The sequence below is a fragment of the Medicago sativa genome, chromosome 5, assembly GCF_051527215.1.
Source record: "Medicago sativa cultivar Bolivia chromosome 5, Bolivia_mono, whole genome shotgun sequence".
Classification (NCBI taxonomy): domain Eukaryota; kingdom Viridiplantae; phylum Streptophyta; class Magnoliopsida; order Fabales; family Fabaceae; genus Medicago; species Medicago sativa.
In genome coordinates this window covers 15076149-15102936 of record NC_140753.1, presented here as the reverse complement: position 1 = coordinate 15102936, position 26788 = coordinate 15076149, and the positions used below count along the sequence as shown (strand labels likewise).

The window sequence follows — 26788 nt, the reverse complement described above, 5'->3', positions numbered from 1 at the left end:
TTGGACAGTGGTGATTGAAGGCTGTTTTGGTTAGTTAGGGTGGTGGGGAAAATCAGTTACGGTGGAGAGAGGGTTGGAGAAGAGAGAGAAAGTTCTTCTCTGATTTTTTTTTGATATTTTGTGATATTTTGGGAAAATGTGATAATGATTGATTGTGTTGAAATTTTGACTCTCTTTGACCAGCTTTATAGGCTGATGAATTGACTGTTGGGCCAATAGAACGATGCCACGTGGCATCTGGACAAATGAAAAAAGGACACATGGACTTGGACTTATAACAAACTTTCTGGACAAATAGGACACTGACACGTGGCACTGGACCAATGACTTAGACAAATATGGACTAAAATGCGATTTTTAGAATTTTAGGACTTAAAAATAAAAATAAAATGAATTAAAATTGGTAACCGGAAAATAACGTAAAGGGAAACGATTAAAATTGACAAAACGGACTAAAACGAACCAACGGCCTAAATGAGGTACTTTAAAGTAACCTCTCTCTGCCGAAATTTCGTGTGAAATGACCAAAATGCCCCTGGGGCTAAAATGACTCGAAATGACTCAAATGCAATTTAAAAATGGATTTTTAACAAGAAATTAAAGCAAGAACTTATACACACAAAATTAACAGACTCAGAGACAATTTTAAGGGTTTAAACAGAGCTTTGACACATGACAAGACTAAAATGCCCCTAGGGGCAAAATTGACTCAAAATGACTTCAAATGCAATTTAAAAAAGGATTTTGACATAGAATTGAAATGAAGACTTATTCACACTATTTGAAAGGACTCAACCAAATTTTTAAAAGACTGAAAGAAATTTTAACACAGGAAATGACTAAAATGCCCCCTAGGGGCTAAATTGACTAAAAAATGACCTAACTGATATTTTTTTGAAATGAATTTTGACATGAGACTGAAACAAGGAAAGACTCAAACAATTTTCAAAGATTAAAATGAGTTGAATGCAGGAAATGACTAAAATACCCTTTTATGTGAATTTTGCAAATAACATCGAAATAAAATGCAGAGAAAGATGCAATTGATCAGAGACATATCAAATGACTTATAATGCAAGAAAAGAAGAATTGAACAAGTATTTTTAGGTCCAAAATTAGGGTATAACACTATGCACCCTACGCGCACCTTAAGCAAAGAAGTTGAAGGAGCTAAAGTTGACCAGAAGCTGTATAGAGGTATGATTGGTTCTTTGTTATACCTCACTGCATCTAGGCCAGATATTTTATTCAGTGTATGCTTGTGTGCAAGATTCCAATCAGATCCTAGAGAATCTCATATGACTGCTGTCAAGAGAATCTTCAGGTATTTGAAAGGAACAACTAATCTTGGACTCCTTTATAAGAAATCCTTAGATTATAAGCTAATTGGTTTCTGTGATGCTGATTATGCTGGTGATAGGATTGAAAGAAAGTCAACCAGTGGCAATTGTCAATTTCTGGGTGATAATCTTATATCCTGGGCTAGCAAAAGACAAACAACTATTGCTATGTCTACAGCAGAAGCAGAATACATTTCAGCTGCAAGTTGTTGTACACAACTACTTTGGATGAAACATCAGTTGGAAGATTATCAGATAATTGCTAACAGTATTCCCATTTATTGTGATAATACTGCTGCTATTTGTTTGTCTAAAAATCGAATTTTGCATTCAAGAGCGAAGCACATTGAAATCAAACACCATTTTATCAGAGATTATGTTCAAAAAGGAATTTTAGATATACAATTCATTGATACTGAAAATCAATGGGCTGACATATTTACTAAGCCTTTAACTGCTGAAAGATTTGATTTTATAAAGAAAAATTTGAACATGCACTACGTGTCTGATTAAATGCTTGCTTGCTCCTGAATAGGATTTTAGGTTCTGAAGTCAGTTCAGAAGCAGTAGTCCATCAGAAGCTCTTTATTGAGGTTCTGAGGAAAACTCGCTTCTGATAATAATGACGTCAGCATCTGAAGTCCAGAAGCTGGATTTGTTGCTTCTGAATAGTTGAATTAGTGGAAACGTTGGAGTTACTTTTTAAAAGTAACTTCTGGCCCACTAACTTGGTAGTTACTCTGTGAACTTCTGACGTGGCCTGTATGTATTGGTGTATAAATAAAAGGGCAATGATGATTTAATAGCTTTGAAAGTACTTTTCACGCGCCCCCAATTTTGTCATTAATGTTATGTTTGTTTGTCTCTTTTGAATTGCAATCGTTTTACTTTTAACACTTTGTCAATTCACACACTACTCACTCACAACAAACATATTTGCTTTCAAACCTCTTGCGAAGTAAGCACATTCTCTCAACCCTAGAACCCTAAAATCTTCATCTTCTTCAAATCTTCTTCAATCATCAAATGGCATCATCAAGCTCAAAAGTTTCAGAATCTACCTCAAACATGCATAGCGTACCAGAATCTGGGTCCGTCTACAAAGAGAAGACTATGGATATTCCATGGAAATCTTTAATAGTTCAAGTAGAGTCACCGGTGGATTTTGCTTCACTCAAGAAGTACGAAGTGAATATGCAAGGATTGATAGAAACTCAGAAGCTGTCTGAGTATTTCAAGATGCTAAATGGGCCATCATATGTGAACTTGGTCAAGGACTTTTGGTTAAAAGATGAAGTGTACAATGAAAAGCCTGCAAAAGTCGTAAGTAAACAAGCTGGGTCAAAGAAAGGGAAAATGACCATGGATATGAATCCTACATCATTTGATAGCTTAGAAATAAGGTCTGAAGTGATGGGCATTCCTATAACCATCACTGAGGGTGTTATAGCTAAAGCTTGTAGAATGAATGCAGAAGGAAGATTCCAAGAGATAGTCAAGAAGGAAGATGTCCTGCTAAAAGGCTACTACAACACTCTTCTGGGTGGAAAGAAAGATGCCAAGCCTTCAGAAATGGAGATTCACAACAGGATGTTGGTGAAATTCAGTAATGATTGCTTCTTTCAAAGAGCAGGAGGGTCTGATCAACCCAACAACCAACAGAAGCTAGCAATTTACTTCATGGCTATTCTGGAAAAGATAAACTTCCCCATATATGTAATGGATCATCTTTGCTGGGCTATAAACGAAAGCACTATTAGAGGAAGGAAACAAGTGCCCTATGGAAGATTGCTCTCTGAGATCTTTCATCAAGGAAGGGTGGTGGAGTTCTTAAAGAGGACAATGAGTGCTTCTGATAGATGCTTCGAAGTATCTACTGCTGAAAGGACTATCAGTAGCAGGAGTTTATTCTCTATGAAGTTTATCAAGGAAGCCCCTCAAGATGAAAAGTGGTTGGAGATGACCACAGAAGAAACTGAGACTATCAGGGACTTTCCTTCCATCTTTAAGGAAAGCAATCTTGAAATCTTAGCCAAATCAGTAGCTGAGTACGTCCTGGAGGGAGATGATAGCCCTCAGAAGGAAGCTGCTCCTGGAAAAGGAAAGAAGGTTAAGGGTGCTACTGCATCAGAAACTGCTACAGATAAGGGCAAGCAAAAGAAGGATGTTAAAAGAAAGAGGGGGAAAGCTGAAACAGTTTATCACAAGGAAAAACTGGATGAAGCTTTGGATGAAATAGAAAAGGAAGAAGCTGAGCCCAAGCTGAAGAAGAAAAGGGCACCTGTTGAAATGAAAACATCTACTATTGAAGTGACTCCAGCCATGAAGAGGATGGCTAAGGAACGTTCTGATGATTATCTTGCAAATTGGCGAGAAGAAAAAGCTTTGAAAGAATTTGCTGGTGCTGATAACGTAGAGCAAGAACAGATGGATCAAAATGTGAATCTTAGAACTCCAGAAGCTGATGCTTCAGAGTCTGATGCTGCAAAGGATAAAGGAAAGAGGCAGAAAGTTGGTGCTGCTTCTATTCCTATAAAAAGAAGTAAAGGCAGATCAGAACCTATCATAACCAAGGAGAATATGAGTAAAGATCTTGATGGGATAAGAGCAAAAGATCACGAGAAGAAAGAACCAGATGCTACCACTTCAGTAGCTGGCTCTTCAGTCAAGGTAATTCAGATTCCAGTTACCTCACCCCTTATTTCACCCTCTTCATCACAACCACCTGCACCTGAACCTTCAGAAGACACTTCTGTCTTAGACAGCCTTGCTCTCCACTACTCAGGTGAGTTACCTATAGACAAACCCACCTCAGAAAAAGCCTCTGAGACAACTTCAGAAGCAGCTGCTTCTGAAAAAGTTGTTTCAGAAACCCCTCATCAACAACCACCTGAACCACACAAACCCACATCACCCCCACAATCACCAGTAGCTACCATTGACCTCCAACTCAACAATCAACCATCAACTTCACCACAACAACCACCAACTGAAACTGAAACCCAACCAGAGCACATTGAACCCCAACCAACTCTCATGGATATTGACAACTCTCAAGTCAATGTCCAAGACCTAACCTCTACCGCACACATTGCTTCTGACCAGCCTTCATCTTCAACCACACAAACACACATTACCATTCTAGTTCCTAACCCTGTTTAGGACCTTACTCACAATGATTCTGATCTTGAAACCCTTGAACAACCACCCACAAACATCCTGGAATCTGGATATATTAATGCTGAGCTTCTCACAATCCTAAGTCAAATGCATAATTTGGTGGATCAAAGAAGGTCAATTGATCTCACCAGTGCATATGAAGATTCCTGGGCATCACTTCAGAACCGGGCAGCTGAGCTTATTGAAGACATAAAGGCTAAGTGCATCAGAGTCAAGCAAGCTTCAGTCAGAAGGCTTATGGAAAATCTGAATCAGAGTCTCAGAGTTAGAAATCCTACACTGCTCCTGGCAAACCAGCCCTTCTTCTTAGAAATGGACTACTTGACCAGAGAAGCAAGGTTGTGTAAGCTTCTGAAGAAACAGATGGCACAGCAGCAGCAAGAGGCTAGAGAAAGGGAACAGGCTCTTCTCCAAAGGCAACAATTTCTTGAAGAACAGTTGCAGCAGAAAATTGAAGAAATGGAGAAGATGAAGAAACAACAACAAACCAACCCTTAGTTGCACACCTTAGTGTTATCTTTTGTTTGTTGTTTGTTTTAAATTCTTAGTCCTTGCTTCTGAAACCATCTTGTTTTATTTCTCTATGCTTCTGAATGCTTAATGGTTCTGACTGCTTAGCTGCTTCTGATTTATGTATAATGCCTGGATATTCTTGTTCATATACATTGTTCTGATTGACTTAGTTATTTTCCTATTATACTCTCTTCATGTTTGAGTTTTTCTCAAATCTTTTTGTCTTTTATGCTTATTTTTTTCAATTTTTTTTGATAATGACAAAAGGGGGAGTATATGTTACAAGTATTAAAAGGCTCTGAGCCCCATTAATGGCATTTGAAATTTTTGAAAAACTTCTATCATTTTTTACCTTATTGGTATAAGCTATGAACGAAAGAAGGAGTATCAAAATTCAAGTAAAATTAATTGAACCATTCTTCTTATCTATAAGTTAATTCTTTCAATGATTCATTTTTAAAGCTCTGATAATTTTATTGTGCGAAAAATGAATTTAATTAACCTGGATAGAACTTAGGGGGAGCTTACAAACCTCACCTTAAAGACTATCAGACTCAGGGGGAGTTTGAGCTTACAAACCTCAGATTCTGAGCTTACAAACCTCAGAACCCCAAAGTCAACTTGTTAATTAGATTAACAACAATTGATCAATTTTTAAATACTTTTGTTTGTCATCATCAAAAGGGGGAGATTGTTGGAACAAAATGTGTTTAACAATGAACCTTAAAGAGTTTTGATGATAACAAGGTATTAAAAATTGTAAATTGGACTAGCTAATATTTGTTCAAGTGTACAGGACCATAATTAAAAAGTTACATCATCATTGGTTCTGAATGAGCAAATAAAGAGCAAAGGAAACAACAAAAATTGAAGCTTGGACGCTCCTGAAGGCAACTTGCTACTGAAGAGAAAAAGCGCTCCTGAAGTTAAGTCGCTTCTGAAGTAAGAATAGTGCTCCTGAAGACAAGAGGTCCAGAAGTCATATCATCAGAAGCTGCAGAAGCTGCCTCATCAGAAGTTATTTCACCAGAAGCTGAATATCAACTGGATTTGCAAAGATTCAAGAATTGAAGAATTATCACTGCAAAAGCTGTCTATTGGATTCGAAAACGCAACAAAGGATTAGTGGAATTTTGCAACGGTCATTTCAAAGGTGTTTGAAGGCATGTGCTTGCAATTTGGACGAAAGCGTTGACATTTGTACGAATTGTACAACCACGTTCTCCACTACTCTGTTTTGTGTCCACGCTACAAGACAAGAAAACAGCTCCAGAATACGGCTTCGCCTGCATAGATGTTCCTTTGGATAAGGAATGGATTTCAAATTAGTTCTTCATAGGACAACAACCAAATCAGGCAAAATATCAAAGGTGAAAGATCAAGCTTCAACAACGACTCTTTGGTGTGCTGGCAATTTCACAACGTCTCTTTCACACCTCTATATAAAGGAGTGAAGACCTAGAGATTTGGTAATGCTGAACAACAGACTCTCAATATTTTTACAAGTGCCAAATCTCTGCTGAAATTGTTCTGCATTCACTTAGAATTTCTGTGTCTCAAAGTCATTTCTTAGAAATTCTTAAGTCCATTGAGTCTGTATCTGATTTGTATTGTGAGCACCTCTGATTGTATATCAAGTGTTCAACCTAAACAATTTTCTGTGTAATTTTGTTTAGTTAGGAAGTCTCTTGCAGTTGTGCTTGAGCAGGAAGTCTCTTGATTGTGTTCTTGAGCAAAGGAAGTCTCTAGCTTGTGTGCTTGAGCAAAGGAAGTCTCTTGCTTGTGTGCTTGAGCAATTGTAATCAGATATTACTCTTAGTGAAATCTCCTTGGAAGTGCAAGGGGGACTGGACTACTTCCGGATTGTGGAAGGAACCAGTATAATTGCTTTGTGTCGTTCTTCTTCTCTCTCTCTCTGTTTTATTCCGCTGCATTTAGATTCTGATTATCACTTCAGAAGCTGTCTCACTTAGCTTCTGATCAGTGTGTTCAGGTTTTAGGAGAAACGAAGAATTTTTCAAAACACAATTCAACCCCCCCCCCCCCTTCTTGTGTTTTTCTCACCTTCAACGACTACTTTTCCCGCCTGGTTTAAATACAAGGCGTGCGGATTTCCTTCTCCAGAATACAACCATTGTGTCCGGATTATGTTTTCCGGATTGTATTTCACCCTGACCAAAGCCATGTTTCGCAAGTCCCATTGGCAGGGTGATTTCCAAATCCTTTCGGATTATATGATCCGAATATTGTCCAGATTACATATTCCGGATAAAGGGTATTTTGATCAAAAAACAGGGCACGCGAGAAGGCCATAGGGTGGAAAAAGTAATACTCTTTTTTTTATTTTGCTTTTTATATGTAAACTGTGATGGAGCATCATAAATTGAAATTTTATGAAAAAAGGAGTCAATCATTAGTTAAGTAGAATCTAAACTATAGAGAACAAAAATAAAATAAGTGATGTTAAAAAAGCAATGTCATATTCATCCAATCACGAGTCTTTCCCCCAACAATTCCTATCATGAGTGGCCTCTCTTCAACTTCGTTTGATATGCGAAATCTGATTCTTACATTTTGTTTATGTTGATTCTTACCTTTTTCCAACTTTGTTGATGCATGGAATCTCATTCTGATATTATTATACACCCTTCGTCCCAAAATATAAGCAAAATTTGGTCAACAAAAGTTATTGTATTTGGTACAAATTTTTAACCAAATACATTAAATTTTGTTGACCAATTTTTGCTTATATTTTGGGATGGAGGAAGTACATGTAAGGCTAATAAAATATGGGACTCATCTTTTAACATTCTCTCTTCTCTGTCTCTCTTCATTAAATCTCTCTCCCTTAGTTCTAAGGGAGTGTTTCGTAGGAGTTGTTCCTACAAGTCTGCCAAAAAAGAACAAAATTGACACCAAACAATTAGAAAGAATGACAAGAATTGTCAACCTATCAATGTTTTCCGCAGTCATTAAATCTCACTATTAATTACATTGCCTCTCCTTTTTCAATTTTAAAACATGTTATCTCACCTCTTTAATAGAGGGTCAAAATCTCACTTGAGGAAAAAAAATCAAGAGAGACAATCCCCTCCCTTCAATGAGTTGAGTAAAAGTATTCCATCTGAGTTCGTGAAAGAAGGGACACGCAAATGAGGAAGAAGAGAATATAAAACCTAATTTCAATTCTTTCCCCTTTCAATTTTAAAATAAAGGAGATTAATATAGAAATAGATAAAAACAATTTTAGGTAAATTTATTTATTTTAAATTCCACATGGACCAACATGGACCATTATTGCACACTCACAACATAGGATGAAATCTGCAAAATCATCCAAAAAATGCCAACTCTCGCATAAACTTATTTACACAATCAAATGCTATGAGGGTTGAAAACCAAGGAATCTTCATATTATAGGGTTATAATCTAAAACTTTGTTTGCGAGTTTGGAGGGGAAGGGAGGGAGAGGTTTGAAAAAAATGAAAGTGAAAGAAATGGATGACATTGAGAGTGGGCTAAGGGTTAATTTCTCTTCGTAATACAAAATCCATCTCATTTAGAAGAACTCAAAAATTGTATTAGAGGAGGGTTTTGAAGGGGTTTTTGGAGGGTTTACATAAATTCTTCAAATTTAATCTATGTATTTATAATATTCTTAAAGTTAAAAATATATTAATCATAAGCATTGATTTATTATTCTCTAAAAAATTACTCTTTCAAAAAATATGAAAGATTTTACCATTTTCCCTTATATTACCCTCCAAAGCCTTTCCTTCCCCTCCCCTTCCCTCCAAACTCCCTAACAAAGCCTAGTTTTTTTTACAAGGGGTAAATATTCTAATTTTGTTTTACAGAGGGTAAACCAAAATTCACTAATATTACATGGGATAAACACTTACTAACGCTTGTAAGCTCAAAATTGTGTCTTGACAAACATAGCCTACATCCACTTTTTATTAGTCTGCTATTGAACTTTCTTACCAAAATTTGTTTTAATAAGTTATTATATACCTACTTTCCTGGCAAATTTTTCAATGCATAAGTCGAGCAATTCTTGCTTGAACACAACCCCAAATCAAATTTATTTTGGCACGCGCACACACAAATGTAAAAAAATTAAAAAGAGAAGTGATTTAAGTCACATCATTTAATTCTTTTCTCTTTTAATTTTTTTTCATGTGTGCCCAAATAAATTTATCGGGGTTGTACCCAAGTTAGAATTGCACATAAGTCATAAAGGACCAATGATTGCATTAATGTTGAAAGAAAAGTTCTTCTACTTGATACAACTACATACTCTATATTAAAGCACCACTGTTAGCATAAAGCATATGACTTATTACAATGACGACAACAACAATAATCACGCCTTATCTCATTGAGTAGGGTCGGCTACATGATTGAGTAGGGTCGGCTACAAAGACGAAAAGACAAAACCAAAGTTTTACAGTAAGACTAAGCAGATATCCTTATGCCAGGAGAAACTGAAATGGAAATCCGAGATATATTGGATGTTCAGTAGGCAAATGATGAGGCATGAGACAATCCACTTCCAGAAGAGCTTAATGGGGATCAGCAATACCTCAAAGTATCTTCAAGCTCCTTTTCATCAGCACAATTGTATCCCAGCAAATAAGCTCGCGCTGTCAAAATTGAACAGAGGCGTCTTATTGAAATGCACGAAGAACAGTACAGAACTAATTCTAAAAACAAAATGATCAAGGGCCAGTCGAGATGAGTTTACCAAAACGGCCAGATCCCATAAATGGTTCTTCCTCATCAGCTGCAACACCTTGCTGCTGCTCCTGAAATTTCAAATGAATGAGAAACCAGCAGGAAGAAAAGCTATAATTGTAAAACAAAGGAATTAAGCTATATATAAAGATGAATATTTTTTTTAAAAGCAGATATGTATCTGCTTTAAAAGATGTGATCAACTTAATTCTGATAAATAAGCTTAATATTCTCGAGATTATAAGAGATACTTTCCTCACAAGATTAACATGCACACGCATGTGTATCAACCTAACTCATAACACAGTTTAAAACAATTGCAAAAATTATGTTAAAAGACATTTAGACTTACAGAGTCGGGCTCCATTTCAGATGGCGATAATAATCTATCAAAACAGTGCCCTGATATTGTACAAACGAAAAGCTCATCCTCGGGATCCATAACCACTTCTTTACAAGTTTCATCGCAAACTAAAAAAAAATCTCAAATCAGTTATTGAAAAAACACATTATAAGCTCTAAGCAGACCAAAGGATTTAAAATTCAATGTCGAAAATATCATCTAACTAGCATATAGATGAAGTTTCTCACCATGAACTTGTCCAGTCTTCTCACAAATAAAAACATCTCCAATTTGGTAGTACGAGCATGTCTTCCCAGAACAAGCATGGTCGTTCACCACTGTATCACTGAGGCCCCTGCTACTTTTCCATGATGAGACTTGATCAGCTAAGGTTTTGTCGAGAATTATGCTATCATCCTTCAACTTCACATGCAGAAAATAGAGAGAAAATGGTAAATTAGACATCTACTTTTATATAGTTATGAAATATTTAGATTAAAAGAGATACAGAGAACAACAACATAGGATAAATGTTACGAAATCCCAAGCCCGCGTTCCACTATGACTCTAGGAGCAAAAGCAAACAAGCATTAATTATAAACTTCCACTCTATCCCTTTCTCTAAACCCCACATTGAGGAAGTAAAAGAAAATAAGCAGTTCAAATTTCTCCAATTGCAGAAAAGATCTCGATATATCAATATACAGTTCCATTTTTCAGTGGTTTCTCACACTACCTGTGAAGGATGAGGTGCTTGACTTCTCTTGGCTGCTTGCATTTGAATATAGTACTCCTTAAACTCATTTTGGCAGCTTGTGACAAGTTCAACCATGTCATTTTCATCACGCTGCATAATCATATAACAAATAAGATCCGCACAAATTAACAAATCAAGGTCTGAACAATAATAACTCCAAATTCAGTTTACAGGAGAATAAAGATAAAATAAGTTTAACATCCTGAGTTAAGTATTTCAGTCAATGTCATCAAATTGCCTCAACCACAAATCACCAGTCCATGGATGTTCACTCTAAAAAGAGTAATGAAGTATCCAAAGGAAAATAGAAATGCAAAAATGTGCCAGTACCTGAATGTATAGCTTTTTCCATGGGCAGTCCCTTATCTTCCTTGTCGGGGGAAGAAGGCCCCATCGCATACAATATCTGAACAAATTTAGCCATAGCAATAAGCACAAACATGGTTCACACATCTTTAATGGTAAACAACATAATAAATAAGAAAATATATACAAAATGAATTAATAAAGTAGAGTTGAACCCACTCCTCAAAGCCAAGCTGATAAGAGGCAAGCAACAGCTTCCACTTTAAACAGGACAGGCACTCATGCGTCAACTAGAGCTTCAACACTAGCTAATTGACACAGATCCAAATTCCCAAATCAAACTATTCTATGTTGAATATCCAACAATATCAACAAAACTTGAAAATGTAAGGCAAAATAAAATGTACTTACAAGCGACGCCACAATGCTTCATCAGATGCAGCACAACTTAGAAAACTACAGACTAAAGAACAAGAAATAAGGTCCTGCACCCATCAAAAAACTATATAGTCAGTTGATTAAAATACCAAGACAGTCACAAGACAGCAAACTTGATCTACATAGTTTGCGTTTGATTCTATATTGACACGAAAATGAGTCGAACAATAAATTTGAGACTAGAAATCACATTTGGAGGCAACAATTTGGCTCCTCTATAGTGAGTCGTTAGTAAAGTAAGAAAATAAATGGTTAGCAACACTCACTTTTCAACACTCTCTCTAGCACTCACTCTTTTATAAAATCAATGTATGTCCCACCATTTTGTGTAGGTTCAATTTTCAAAGTGTAGACCCACAATGATTTAAACCAATAAGAGAGTGAGTATTAGAGAGAGTGTTCAAAAGAAAGTGTTGCTAGCATTACTCTTGTAACCATTCATGATTTGGTAAGCATGTGTTTATAATATCGACCATTAATTTGTTTATCAACATATGATATTACTCGCTTTATGCTCTAAAGTCAATTGCCAACTTTAGAGGGGCATTATTGTGGAGGCAAAAGCTACAAATCCTAACTTCAAATTATAATCAATTCTAAAGGAAAATTCAATTCTAATCGATAACCCCCAAAAGTGATTCCAAACACGCACATAGCAAGTCACAATTAAAGGATTTCTCTCTATCTAAAAAAAATATTGAAAAACAAAATCCATAAAACCAGGGCAAAGAGGTAACCTCAGATGACAGAAACTTAAGAATATGATGGAAAAGTTCTGGTGGAACTTTGCTGAAAAAACCAGTTTCAATCCTTCTCGGCATCACGGCATTATTGGCACCATAGTTCTTAGGCTTAGATGATGAACCAGAACACTGTATGCTACTCTGATTACTAGTCTCAACCTCTTCTATGCGTTTTCTCTTCGCTTTAGGTTCCTCTACATTTACCTCTTCCTGCAATAACATTCATGCAAAATAAACTGATTAGTGGATGTTTGGTTCTACTGTGCCAATGAATTAATTTTGTAAAAATGAGTTGAGTGTAAACTGGTTTATGTTTGGATACATTTACATGAAAGTAAGTTGAACAAAAAAATTCATTATAAAAATCACGTTTAGACTCAAAACTACATATCATAGCTTCAATTTAGAATCAATTCCGGAGCCAAAATCAGTTATACCCAACTCAAGAACAACCAAAGATGTCAGAATCAATTTTACACTACCAGAATAAATTGAAACATAGGCTAAGCCATAATTTCAAATAAACCAACAAATAAAGCAAGAATTTTTTTCTGGATCCCAAATCAAAACCCTAATCTATAATCTAACAGCATCAAGTTTAAATTAAGAATAAAAAATGAAAATTAATAGTGAATAATTGGAATACCTTGTCAGAGACCTCGGAGAGGACCTCTGATTCGAGAAATTGAGCTAGATTTTCGTCTTCGTCGTCTGAAAAGGTCATGGTGTCATGGAAAATCTAGAAACGAAATTGAAGGTTGTTAGGAAACAGAAGAGAGAATGCTACGGTGGCCGGAATTCGAATGACGGTTGTGGAATCGGGACGAAACGGTAAAAGATGGTAGATGATAATGATGAAGATGATGATTCGGTGGAAAGTGAAATGAACGGTTGGATTTAGTTCGGGTTGGTCCGACCCGAAACATGTTGCGTATGGGCTGTCTAGTTGTTAGATTCTCGGGGTGAGTTTGATGTCAAAAAAGACAGGAACAGCGCATCAAAAGTGACAAACCCGTCACTTTTGGAGTAGTACTTGGCTGACATAGTTTTAAGTGCACTGTTTTTTAGTGGGGAATTAGTCAATTTAGTCCCTGAATGGGGAACGATTCGTCAATTTAGTCCCTGAATGCAGATAAATTGCAAAATAGTCCCTGAATGTAGACTTCGTTAGTCACTTTAGTCCCTGAAATTGACCATGCAGGGACTGTTTTGCATATTATCTGCATTCAGGGACTAAATTGACGAATCGTTCCCCATTCAGGGACGAAAGTGACTAATTTCCCGTTTTTTATTTTGGAAATGGTAGGGTACTCTTTAAGACCTTTAAAAGGTACACTTCCTCCGTTTTAAAATGAGTGTTATTTTAGCCAATTACACACAGATTAAGGAATGGAATAAAATAGTCGAATGTAATAGCAATTTTACCAAATTATCCTGATCAACTATTGGTTTGTTTTTCATTAAAGAAAAAATAATACTTTGAAAGTAGTGTAACATAGTATTAATTGAAGGGTACAATCGAAAAGAAAAAGTTATTATTGCATTGGAAACTGAAAGTGACATTCATTTTGAAACAATTTTTTTGGCTAAAACGACACTCATTTTGAAACGGAGGGAGTAATTTTTTTGTAATCAATGCATTAAAAATTGAAATATTTGACTTTTTTTATGGATTAATTTCTCCTTTTAGAATGCTTAAAGATTGCCCGCGGACACTCGTTAACAAGACCCTTTTTATTTTTCTCTTAATCAATCATTTTTTTATTTAATAATTTATTTTAATCATTCATTCATCATTTCCTCACTTTTACATTACACTACTGTCACTAAAAAAATTATGTATTTTTATTCTTTCTCTTCTTCTTTCTCTCTTAATAGTTTCCGTCAAATAAAAAGATGAAAAAGTAGTTGTTACAAAAGTAATTAAAAATAGGTTGTACAAGTATCTTTTTTAACTTGCTCTCAAAAAAAAAGTATCTTTTTTAACTTTTAAATTATGAAAAATCTTATTCCTTATTTTATCCAATGTGTGGTGGACAAAAATTTATTTAAACAATTTTAAACAAATTTTAATGTGGATAAAAACGATTGTGTTTTTTTTTTTGAAGAAGCTAAATTAGCCCACCTAAATTGACACCAGTGAGAATCGAACCTGAGACCTCGAGGAGGAGCACACTCCCAGGTCCCAAGCCAATATCATTAGGTCAACCCAAGTGGGTTAAAAAAAAAAATGAAGCACGGATAAAGACAAAATTTTCAATTTTTAAGTTCAATAAAGACAAAATTTTCAATTTTTGTTTTGTTCATTGACCAAAATCTATGAAGCACGGATACTCCAAAATGGAGATGTACCCGTATCGGATACGTATCAGATACTGATACTTCACAGATACTCGTGGATACGCAACCACAAAGTATCGGAATTAATTATTTAAATTTTTAAAAAATATTTTAATGGATACTTATACGATACTCTGCAGATACACAAGTATACTTATAAGATACTTCACATATACGTATCCTACAAAAAAATGAAGAGTAAAAAAGTGACACAATATTGTAAACATTCAGTAGAGATGTATATGATTCAATTTTAGATATGCATAACTAGAATTGTTTCTTGATGAACCACTTAAAGTTATACTTCTTGTGGATGAAGGCAACGAGAGAGAGAGGTGATTTAGTTAATCAACATTAGATAAAATTTGTATTGAGTTCTTTGAATTAATGTTTATTTTCTTTAAGTATTTTACATACATATAAGTTTTAGTATAAATTTTTTGTTAACTTATCTTAGCCGTATCGTATCCTAAATTTTAAAAAATTCGTGTATCCGCGTACCCGTATCGTATCGTACCTGCAACTGTATCCGTATCTGGCCTTCATATCCCAAAATTCGTTCAACCTCGAAAATATTTAAAAAAAACGAAGCAATTCCTAAAAAAAAAAAAAAAAATCATTGTAATTTTTTTAACTAATTCATGCGTTGTCTACTTGTTTTTGAAAAAAAAAATAGAATTTGAGGAAAAGCTTTCGATATCTATTTGTTACTAGTTAAAATAAAAATAATTTTGACATTTAATAATTTAGAGATTATTATGCAAAATTGGGACATACTCCAAGTTTCATCTGACGTTGTATCCATGCTTCACATATAGTAGCTAGAAAATTGCTTTTTCGACAATGAATACTTCCTATTGACACAAGTAAATGATGCTTTTACCCCAGCGGTAGTTGACAGCCGCTGGTATAAGTGCCGGTAGTTAACAACCGCTGGAGGCTTCCAGCGACAGTTAACTACCGTTGTGTTCGTGATATATTCAAGACAGTAGTCATAATCCAGACACTGTCTCCATCTTCACCATCACCATCTTTCTCTCAAATTTTCACTCTCTCTAAAAAACTCTACCAAATCATCCAAACTTTCTTCCACTAAATCACAAGTAAGTTATCACTTATGCAATTGTCATACATTTTAGTTAGTATATATGTTTATATATTTATAATTTTAGTTGTTGTTTAATTATTAAATTTTAAATATTTGTTTTTAATGTAGTTATGTTTGTAGATCTGAAATGCTATTAACATATATTATGAATATCTGTTATAATGAAGTTATGTTGCTTAAATTTATATTTTTTTTCGAATTTTTTTAATTTTTTAGGGTTTGAATATTTGTTTTTAATATAGTTATGTTGTAGATCTGAAATGCTATTAACATATATTATGAATACCTGTTATAATGAAGTTATATTGATTGAATTTATAAATTTTTTCGAATTTTATAAATTTTTTAGGGTTTGTTTAGGATTTTTAGGGTTTATGTCAAATTTTCACTACAAGTGTTTGAATGAGTTTTTCATTGATTATTTTTAATTTCTATGTGTGTAGATTTGAAACAATGGCCGGGTGGATCGACGTTCATGCAACATTCAACGGCGGAGAACCTAAGAGGTTGAAGGTTCGGTGCCTTGATGTAACGTTAAGAGATCTCAAGGATCAAATGAATGAATTCAACCAAGGAGTCAACCCCAGAGACACAAGGAGGGTGGAACACGTCTGATATAAACGTCCAACGCTCGACGAGGGGAGGGTATCATTCACTTGGGTGGAGTTAAAGAAGGACTAAAACGTGACAACCATGTTTTGGGAGCACACCAAGTTCCAGTGGATCGATATGCAGGTGACGTTGCTGAGATCAACTGAAGATATCATCAACAACTTGATTCCGCCAGAAGATCGTCATTAGTTAGGGTAAGGTGCATTCCAACTACAACAATTGTCTTACCTCTGAAATGGGGTAATTAAAACTTGCCAAACGGCGATGACTCAAAGCATTTCGCTCGGCATTCATGTTTTTCCTTTGAAAAGATTAAATTTTTGTTAGGCTTGCTTAGATGATGGTATTAAGTGTCAAGGAATGGACCTCATTTCTTTGGCACTTGAATACCATCATCTAAATCAAGTCTGACAAAAATTTATTCTTTTCAAAGGAAAGCATGAATGTCGAGCAAAATGCTTGAATCCTCGCCGTTTGGCAAGTTTGAATTTACCCCATTTCAGAGGTAAGACAATTGTTGTAGTTGGAATGCACCTTCCAACTACAACAATTGTCTTCCGCTGGATGGGGTAATTCAAACTAGTTAAATGGCAGGACACCGGCATTCCCCCGGGAGTGTTTTTGTTTCATTCTAAATGTTAATTTCTTGTTGGCTTCGTTTAAATGCTGGTATCGAAGTGTCAAGGTCTGGACCTCATTCCGTTGGCACTTAGATACTATCATTTAAAACCAAGACCAACAAGAATTTAACATTTGGAATGGAACAATAACACTTCTGGACGAATGTAATGTAATGTAATGTTGTAGTTGGAAGGTGCATTTCCGAATGTAATGTAATGATAGTTGACGTACATGTCTTTTACGTAATGTAATGTAATGATACCACAATGTAATGTAACATAAATGAAATTATATCTAAATAAAATTGTCTAAGAATTAATGTTGTGTACTTATCGAATTTATTTATTCAATACGCCATTTTTATTTGAATTAATGTTGTGTACTTATTATAATTTACTTATTCGATATGCAATATTTATTCGAATTTACGCTATCGCAATATTTATTCGAAGTCACGCTACCACAATATTTATTCGAATTTTAATTATTTGAATTCACGTTAGATTTTATTAGTTTTTATTCAAATTCACGTTAGATTTCTTTAATACACATTTTTTATTTGAATTTTTGTATTTCATATAAATAAATGAAAATAAAAACTAAAATAAAGGAACACAAGTAATATATATAAAATCACATTTTATTAATATAATAATACATTTATAATGGGGTAAAACTAAATATGCTTCGTCGTACCAATAACATTAAAAATAACATCTTAGTAGTACATTTATTCCTTAATAGGTGGAGTCATCTTCGTCGTACATTTGTTGACTAAGGATGAGTCTGAGAAATACCAGACTCACTTTAGTGAGTACATTAAGAAAGGAATCGAGGCATATGGCCTTGAGGAGCTTTACAAGAAGGTTCATGCTGCAATTCGTGTTGTTCCTCACATTTGCACTCTTGGGGTAAAACCAATTCAAAGAGGCTTACTTGAATATATAATCAATGAACAAGTTCTGGTTGAGTTTCTTTGAGTACTGGACTATGACAAACAAACATTTTGTAGAAGAAAGAGTAAAGAGGAGAGAATGCTAGCAAATGAGGGTAAGGAGGAGAGAATGTGAGGAAATGTGAGAATGTGAGGGTTTTTATAGGGGAAAAATGTAGAAAAAATAGGTTGAATGAATGATGGAAAAAGAGCTTGAATGTAGAAAAAATAGGTTGAATGTGGAAAAAATGTGGAAAATATGTGTTGAATGAATGAAGAAAAAGAGGTTGAATGGTGAAAAGGACGGTGCATCCTAGAACGCACGTAGCGGCAGTTAACTGCCGCTGGAAGCCTCCAGCGGTTGTTAACTATCGGCGCTTATACCAGCGGCTGTTAACTACTGCTGGGGTAAAAACGTCATTTACTTGTGTCAATAGGAAGTATTCATTGTCAGAAAAGCAATTTTCTAGTAGCTAAGGGAGGCCTCAGATGGTGAATAGGTGGTGGTAAAAAAAAATCAAAATGTGGAAGGATACATGGATTAGAGACCACGTGGGTTATTATATTCCAGGCACTTTGTAAAACGATGTGGATAATATGAAGGTGGGAGAGTCTATAAATAGTACCACCTGAAAATGGAAAGTTGATCTGATTAATTTCTACTTTAATCCTCAAGTGGCAAATCAAATTTTGACTATGTCAATTTTTAAGGATATGAGCGAAGATAAGTGTTCATCACATGGAGAGTACAACGATGGAACATGAAAATTCCTAAAAAGGCCAAAGTGTTCTTCTAATGCGCAACACGAGGTTGCCTCGCTAGGGAAAAACTTTGCACTGGAGGAGTTTAATGCACAAACCAGCGTGTTCATTACGAGGGATCTTATAAAAATGATTGACATGTGTTTTTTGGATGCAATAAGGTGGAGGAGGTATGAGCTGAAGCGAGACCGTGGAATTTTATCCATGATAAATTGGAAATAGTTCATGGTTTTGTCGATCATTTTTTTCTTTCCAATTGATCAAATTGTTGTCCCATGACAACCTACATATGGTTGCTATGACCATGTGGTGCGTTTGGAAGCACAAAAACGAGAAGCTGTATGATGACATTGAAACCCGACCCGCAATATCTGTTCGACTGGCTCATGAATTCCTACATCAATGACAACATGTGCGTTCAAAGCAGCAACATATGATAAACGTTTCAAGTTCGGGTATCAGAACTTGCACATTGCAAAACAATAACAACAATGAGACCAGGTGTAGAAAACTAGCTTTAGGTGAGGTTAAGTGCAGCGTGGATGCTGCAATTTTTAAGGATCAAAGGTGTTACAATATAATAATGTGTATGGGTGATGCTAATGGTGAGTATATAGCAGGAAAACAGCCTGGTTTTAAGGCATTTCATAACCACAAGAAGCGGAAGCATGCAGTCTAAAAGATGCGATAATTTGACTTGGGAAACGAGGATTAATGGCAATGTCCATAGAACTTGACTGTAAGCAAGTTGTTGACGACATCTCCAACAAAATTGGTACCAATTCCGAATTATGAGCTATTCGAAATTATTGTAAAACTTCGGCTCTATTTTACCAAACTTTAAGATAAGTTCCATCCGACGACAAACAAACAATGTGGCCCATTTGGTATCAGAGGCGTCATTGTCTTATGCTAGTCCACATTATCATGATCATATGTCATCTTGTATCGAGTATGATATTATGAATGAAATGAGTTAATTTGATTAGTGTAAAATTTTTTTAGAGATTATTTTTATAACTATAAATAAACACAAAATAGATTCAAATATTTTATTTTATAAAGGATGCGTTTGTTTCGACTTAAAAAAAATAATTTTATTTCAAAAAATCTAAAAGATTTTATTTAAGTTTTTTTTTAGGAAAAACTTAAACTGAATTCTTTTTATTTATTGTAATAATATTTTTCTAAATTTTTTTTTGAAGTTCTTACACTTGATTTCTTTGTTTTTAATTTTTTTTTTTTTAGAAAAGCTACTTTATTTTGAGGTTAAATTTATTTTTTTATCAAAAATTTTTTTTTAGTATTTCAAAATGAATTATTTATTTATTTAAAAATCTGAAACAAATGCGATCAAAGTAAGAAAAGTGATTTTTTGTTAGTCCAAAACAAACGGGCACCAAGTTGGATCAACGGCAGCACATCACAAATCAGAGGAGAGAAGACAAAAATCCAGCAGAAGGATGAATCCGGCGGGTTTAACAGGGCGAAGGAGCATGTCGACGGTATCCAAAGCCGTCGCCGAAATTATGGGTGTCGGCAAAACCAAGACACGCAAAGCTACCAGTGAACTCTGCACTTTCATGGGCATTCCTCATCAATCTCGTTCCGAAATTGCTTCCATCATTTCCAAGTTCATCAAACTCTACAGTTTCCGGGTTTCAATTCTTCCCATTTTTCTTTTTTTTTCATTATTGCATACCAACTGTTTGATCAATGTTCTCACTCACAAAACATGCCATCATTTCCATGTTTTTCAGAGATAGTTTATGAAAATAGCTTAGACTTAACACGAAAACAATTTAACTTTATTTTATTTTTGTTATAGAAATAGCTTAGCAGTTAGCAGCTATAAGCGGCAAATTATTATTATACTATGACACTCAATTTATTTGTTCAAGTTTAACTCCCCCTACTGATTAGTCTTTAATCTTTACATATATGATAACTCACCCACTTAATCACTGATAGGGACTAACGAGATGAATTTTCATATACCCCGACTAGTGATTATTTTCAAATATTTTAGAACCATGAGCCTATTTGAATTGGTTTATTTGAGCTTATCCATGTATTGAAACAAGCACTTGTGAGACTGTTTGAGAGAACATATAGAAGCAACACATGACATAAGAAATTATGACTTATTTGAGCTTATCTCTTGACATAAGAACTTGTGAGACCGTTTGAGAGAACTTATGAAAACAGGTTATAGCACATTATTCATATGCTGTTTTCAGCTTGTTTGCGTAAGCTCTTAAAAAAACCTTATGAAAAGAGCTTATCGCTTATGCTAAAACAATTCAACTTTATTTTATCCTTTGTTATAGAAACAAACTTATACATAAGCTGCAAATTAAGCTGTTTATAAAAACAGGGCCTATATCTTATTTTATGGAAAGAATTTGACCTTATTTTATCTTTTATTATAGAAATAGCTTATATATACATAAATACTTATGTGAGAACCGCTTGTGCTATAACCACTCAATGAAGTTGTTTATCCAAATGAGCCTAAGTAAGAGTGTTGCCATTGAGCGACTAAAGTGAAAGTTTACTGTTTTATTTACTTTTGCTTATTTGGAAATGGTATATGGTGTTGTGCAGAGTCCTGGTATCAAGAAAGACAAGCTTTGGGAGCAGAATTTGCAAACACTGTTGCGTGGCAGAAACAGCGTTGGTTTTCCTGAGATTGCTAAGATTCTGTCTCCGGAATTCAGCCAGGGTGCGATTAATATCAAGGATACTAATACGGATTCTTCCGCGGATAACACAAAGGGGAAAGGCCAACAGAAGAAAGGGAAAAAGAAATAGGAAGTGGAGGCATGTGGTTGGTTTTTTTTCTATTCCTAGATAGGAACCAAGTTAGATTTTTGAAACTTTCGTTGTTTACTTAATATATGCAATTCTGCATGATAATTTCATGAATGGATTTCAATGAAAATACTGAGTTTGAGTATTGAAACTAGTTTGGCTATTGCCTTGTGGTCCAATGACAATATTCATTTTCTGTGTTATTCTGTCCCGTTTGCAACTAGTCAGGCTATATGCAATTCTGCATGATAATATTCATTTTCTGTGTTATTCTGTCCCGTTTGCTGCTTCATTATTTTTCTACTTGTTTCTTTCATTGAACTATATGCAATTTTGGTGGATACATGTTTACGATAGCATGGCTCCGGGGAAGTCCTGTTCTATCGTATTTATAGTTAAATGATTGATGTTATGGAAAAGGAAGGAATTGCGTTTGGTACATTTCTTTTGATCATTCAACTTCCACTGTTTTTATTGAAGTTCATGAAGCACCGGAAACCAAGTCACTCAGTTGCGGTTCAGTTCTGAGTGACTCTCCTTATTTGCATTTGTTGATTCCATTTATTTACTTTCCACCTTGTCTACTCTAAATTAAGTTGTATAATTACTGTTGGAAGTTATTGGGAGAAATTACTGATCCTACAAATCCAACATGAATGAGGTTTTTATGGTTGTTTAGTTAGTGTAGCCTAGTCTCTCCCCACCGCTATCAATCTCTTCAATTGTTGATCTTTCCAAAGGAATATAATAGCTACAGTCAGTGTTGTCCACTTCAAAAAAAAAAAAAAAAAAGACATAATACTAGAGTCTAGAAGCAAGGAGAGCAAAAGTAACATGACTAAAAAAGTAAAACTGCAAAGTCTCTCACGCATATAAACTATTCCTCGTAACTTCAAAGTGGTACCTGCACACATATAAATGTTATGTATACATCTAAATTTGAGGTATGTCCCACTGTAATTTTCTTTCTAAAATTCCGCTGTTTAAACAGCTGCAGTCATCGAGTATTCATCTTGCACAAACCATTATCATTCACCACTATCTTAATAAAGCTGTCCTGAGTCATTATTACTATTTCATTAAGAATTAGATGTAATTGAATTCGTGTATTTGCTTTATTCAAGGGCTTTTATCCTTGCAAAATCTTATGCTACTGTCATAATTGTTACTAGATTAGGGAGTTGAAATACGGCATGATAACTTGGTATGAGCTCACTTGTGTGGTTTTGATTTTGGTTTACTTGTGACTGGACTAAATTTGTTATTAGGAAGCAAGCTTTATTATGTATTAACGAATAGACCAGCTAGGTTCCCCTTTTAAGAGTTAAAAGGTAATGAGTTGGATTTTTTCGCTTAAATCTTTTGATTGTTACTGCATTGATATTTATCTGGCTATCCTATTTGTGTACTTCGTTTGATGATAATTGACAAGTCTGGGAAAACACAATTCTGACATTATGTATATATGCATTTGGTTTTTGAGTAAAATTTGGCAATCCAATAATGAACGGTTGAACGCTCGCGTGCTCTATGTGTCTCATTCATAATTTGGCAGATGACAATTCCTTTGGAAATTAAAAGGGAGTAGAAGGAATCCCTATAACATCAAAATCAAGCAATCGCTACACATCATCCAGAACCATAAGGAGTCAAGAGAACCTGTATATATTGTCTACATGCTTTAATGCACATTTTAAGGTACCCTTTTCCTCTAGCTAGTTCCCTCCTTTCCAAATCCAATTTGGACATTGCCTCAGACAAGAGTCTGTTTCCTCTAGCTTCTTCCTGTGTTGCTGTTTGTAGGGTTAACGTTATCCACGACGAATCCCTCACAACCACTTATCAACAACTAACTTCATTACTTCAACAATCTTTTTTATTTGTTTCTTGGCTCGCATGGCACTGTTTTGGACACTATCACTTGTTGCGACCTTCCTTAAAAAAAAAATCACTTGTTGCGACCAAAATTGCCTTTTGCAAGGTCTTTGACAGAACTTGCAGCAGCAAGGAAAATGTTATTGCTTGAAATGGAAGACACAAATCAATATATGTATCCCATTAGTTTGCTCTAATACGTGCAACATAGGTAGCCTAAATGTAAGTGGTGTGTACCAATACATACATTCAATTTAAAAAACTAATCGTAATAGAAGCTTCAATAATTGCCTGTAAACGATGATGATAATGTTGCTAAAGGACTTGGTCCTTGGTTCCCAATTTTTTTATACCCACCCTTTTCATCAATACCACCATATTTGTTATAGATTTGACTCTTCTAAATTAAGCAATTCATTTTAGAGATAAAATAAATAATATCAACTATTATTAGTAAATGAACTGTAGATACTATGATACATCATGATAAGTTACACGTTTGTAAAAAAAGAAGAAGTAATGTTAGTACTTATTTTACACTTTACTTGTTTTAAGAATCCAAATCGATATTAGTACTTACTATTCCGTGTAATGTTAGAAATATATCCTACATTTTTTTTCAAAAAAGAAAACAAATAACTAAAATTATGGAAAGTATACAAAACAAAAACTCTCGTGAGAAAAAAAAACAAAGAAAGCAAGCGGGAAAACAAGAGGAGAAAATAAAAAATATTTTTCCTTTTTCATGTAACTTAGAAATTTGAATGGTTCCCTCAAAAAAAATTGAATGAAGGCAAATAGTCATATTTTTTTTTTCTTCATGTAATGAGTAGTCACAATAATCTCAGAAGTTTCAAAATAGTTCGTGACTATTTTAACATCAAAAACTATTTTGGTTAAAGAAATGCACAAATAAGGACTACTTTAAAATTTTGATACATTAAATATCATTATAGTTACTCGTTACACATTCAAAAACATCAGGATGAAAATGACTATTTTTCCGATAGGCATTGGGGTGACACTTGACAGTTCAACAAATACCCCTACAAAAACCCTACAACTACCATCCAATTAACACCCGCCACGTGTGTCCTAATTGCAAGAACTAACAAGTATCAAAAAGTTCCAAATCAAAAATCGAGGTTCATTTTATTTCAACAAACTGAAATAGAAAAATACACACTCTCTCTCTCTCTCTCTAGGGTTTTAGCATTTTGAAACTGAAAAACTCATTTTTCTCATCGCGATCATGGCACCAGCTAGGGTTTTCGGAGCATTCGCCGGCAGAATGCTAATGGCGGCGGCGGCGAAAGGAGCCACGAAGAAGGCGGCTGCATCCGCCGGAGCTGCATCCACAACCGTCGTGAAGAAAACCGCCGTGAAGAAAACGGTGACGAGCAAGAGTACCGGAGGGATACAGAAGGTAGTTCCGGTCACTTCTGAGCTCGGTAATTTCATTGGTGCGCCTGAAGTTTCTAGGACTGAAGCTGTTAAGAAAGTTTGGGAGTATATCAAGCTGCAGAATCTTCAGGTTTTGTTTTCGTTTTCACTCAATGCTTCTATTTTCACTCTGCGATCTTCGATTTTATTTTTTCATTTCTCGTTTGAAATTAATTTTGATACTGAATGAAAAACTTTGATCAGGTTTTATGGATTTATTTTGCGCTATTTGATTTGGTTATTGTTTGTTGTAATCGCAATGGTTTGTTTTAGGGTTAACTTTTTGAATGTTGTGATTAATATTGTTATTGTTGTTGCGTTCATGAGGCTTGTCATTATCTATTTGTGATGAAACCTGTTTCGTGTGATTTTTGAAATTAAAAATGAATAGTAATTTGTATTGAGCTTATCTGTTATATCTGTTTCTTTGCGATGTTGCATCTGGAAAGTATAGAATCATTCAGAAACAATGTAGTCGTTGCCTCGATAACACTTGACACTTCTGATTGAAGGTGTGTCCATCGTCCGGCATGTGTTTGACACCGACATGACACCAACACATTTGATTACATTCAGTTGTGTCATTTTCTTAAATTAATATCGGTATCGAGTCAGTGTCTGATGTTTGTGTTTGTGTTGGTGCTGCATAGATCACTGCTAAAGTTTATTTAAAAGAAAAGGTATTGTTGCATTGCAGTAAGATATTTAGTATGCATTGTGCAATGTAATAATAGTTTGAAATCGGAGCCATGTTGCGATGGCTAGAGTTTCTGTTGTCTGATTTTTGGAGGTCACAAGTTTGAGTTGTGCTATCTGGTCTAACCCTTTTGAAGCCCTTGCGATGGTGAGATGGTTACAATTTTGATTAGTAGTAGATGGTTATGATTTTCTTAAGCAGGTTTGTCGTGTTCCTATAAATAATATCCTTAGCTTTGAGATGTTTGTTTCTTTGGTTCATTTGTTAGCTGCTGATAACTAATGTAATCATTGTTGGATTTTTTTCTGCTGTTCATACTGGCTTTCAGTACTCTGTTTTGTTTCCATCCTTTTCTCTTTCTTAAATTGTCTGTTTGTTCTGTTATTAAATTGTGGAAGCTTTCAAAGTTTCATTGTATATTGCTTAACAGCCGCAGGATAGTTTGTCTTGGATTATCAAACTTATCCTCCTGTATTGTATTTTTGTCTCTTTTTGGTGTGGCTGTTTACATAATGGCTTAACAACGATATTGTTTTGCAGAATCCTAATAACAAGAAGGAGATCTTTTGTGATGACAAACTGAAGACCATTTTCGATGGGAAAGATAAAGTGGTCTTCACCGAGATTGCCAAATTGCTAGCTACCCATTTCGTGAAATCAAGCTGAAATTCAGCTCTGATGGATTCCTAACGTTGGTAACATGCTTTAGTACATTAAGTAGGTCGTTTTATTGTCAACTACATATTTTGTGACCAACCGTTGAAGTAACATCGAAATTTGTAATATCAAACTTTAACTTGGGTTTGAAGGTGGTGTTATTTTGTTCCACTGTCTTGATTTCACATTGTTATATATCTCCCTGTTATGTGTCCTCTACTTCCTTTGAATCTTTGACTCTGTGTGTAGCAACACGCCAAATTGATGTTTTTAAACGATAATGGGGGAATACATGAATATGAACATTAGTATACGTGAGTCGGTGAGTGCAAGTGTACAATGTTATGCAACTTTATTTGCCTAATATTGCAATTATTCTCATGAATTAATGAAACACGCTTCATGTTTCATACTGCTCCATTCAAAATTCATTTGAATAGAAATCGACATAATGTCATTGGTCGATTTTGGTAACAAAACTTGGATTTAGCTTATTGTATGCTTGCAAATGCTATCTATATGTGTGTATATGTGGAACTAAATGAAAAGTCTAACCTAAATTTGTGTT

General features: G+C 34.9%; 3 protein-coding genes across 3 annotated transcripts; 2 read left to right on the top strand and 1 right to left on the bottom strand.

Annotated features, from left to right (window-relative positions):
• Window positions 1–9316: 9316 nt before the first annotated feature.
• Window positions 9317–13190, bottom strand: LOC146920420 (F-box family protein). Its single transcript, XM_085713848.1, has 9 exons — window positions 13004–13190; window positions 12352–12567; window positions 11588–11661; window positions 11201–11276; window positions 10850–10960; window positions 10362–10536; window positions 10123–10241; window positions 9781–9841; window positions 9317–9679 (listed from the first exon to the last, which is right to left on the bottom strand). The coding sequence occupies exons 1-9, from the start codon at window positions 13079–13081 to the stop codon at window positions 9609–9611; spliced, it is 981 nt and encodes a 326-aa protein (XP_085569974.1). The 5' UTR covers window positions 13082–13190; the 3' UTR covers window positions 9317–9608.
• A 5499-nt stretch (window positions 13191–18689) lies between these two features.
• On the top strand, window positions 18690–21751 carry LOC146920419 (uncharacterized). Its single transcript, XM_085713845.1, has 2 exons — window positions 18690–20392; window positions 21342–21751. Exons 1-2 carry the CDS (start codon window positions 20198–20200, stop codon window positions 21546–21548), a joined length of 402 nt encoding a protein of 133 aa, XP_085569971.1. The 5' UTR covers window positions 18690–20197; the 3' UTR covers window positions 21549–21751.
• Window positions 21752–24347: 2596 nt separating this feature from the next.
• On the top strand, window positions 24348–26437 carry LOC146920418 (SWIB/MDM2 domain superfamily protein). Its single transcript, XM_085713847.1, has 2 exons — window positions 24348–24957; window positions 26104–26437. The coding sequence occupies exons 1-2, from the start codon at window positions 24676–24678 to the stop codon at window positions 26227–26229; spliced, it is 408 nt and encodes a 135-aa protein (XP_085569973.1). The 5' UTR covers window positions 24348–24675; the 3' UTR covers window positions 26230–26437.
• Window positions 26438–26788: the final 351 nt, after the last annotated feature.

Bases quoted from the DNA above. Each gene is read 5' to 3' on its own strand.
- LOC146920419 (XM_085713845.1), top strand. From the start codon at position 20,198: ATGAATCCGGCGGGTTTAACAGGGCGAAGGAGCATGTCGACGGTATCC. The intron at 20,393-21,341 runs GTTTCAATTCTT...GGTGTTGTGCAG, and splicing joins TCAAACTCTACAGTTTCCGG to AGTCCTGGTATCAAGAAAGA.
- LOC146920418 (XM_085713847.1), top strand. From the start codon at position 24,676: ATGGCACCAGCTAGGGTTTTCGGAGCATTCGCCGGCAGAATGCTAATG. The intron at 24,958-26,103 runs GTTTTGTTTTCG...ATTGTTTTGCAG, and splicing joins TCAAGCTGCAGAATCTTCAG to AATCCTAATAACAAGAAGGA.
- LOC146920420 (XM_085713848.1), bottom strand. From the start codon at position 13,081: ATGACCTTTTCAGACGACGAAGACGAAAATCTAGCTCAATTTCTCGAA. The intron at 10,242-10,361 runs GTGAGAAACTTC...ATTTTTTTTTAG, and splicing joins GAAGACTGGACAAGTTCATG to TTTGCGATGAAACTTGTAAA. The intron at 9,842-10,122 runs GTAAGTCTAAAT...TTGAAATTTCAG, and splicing joins CTGAAATGGAGCCCGACTCT to GAGCAGCAGCAAGGTGTTGC.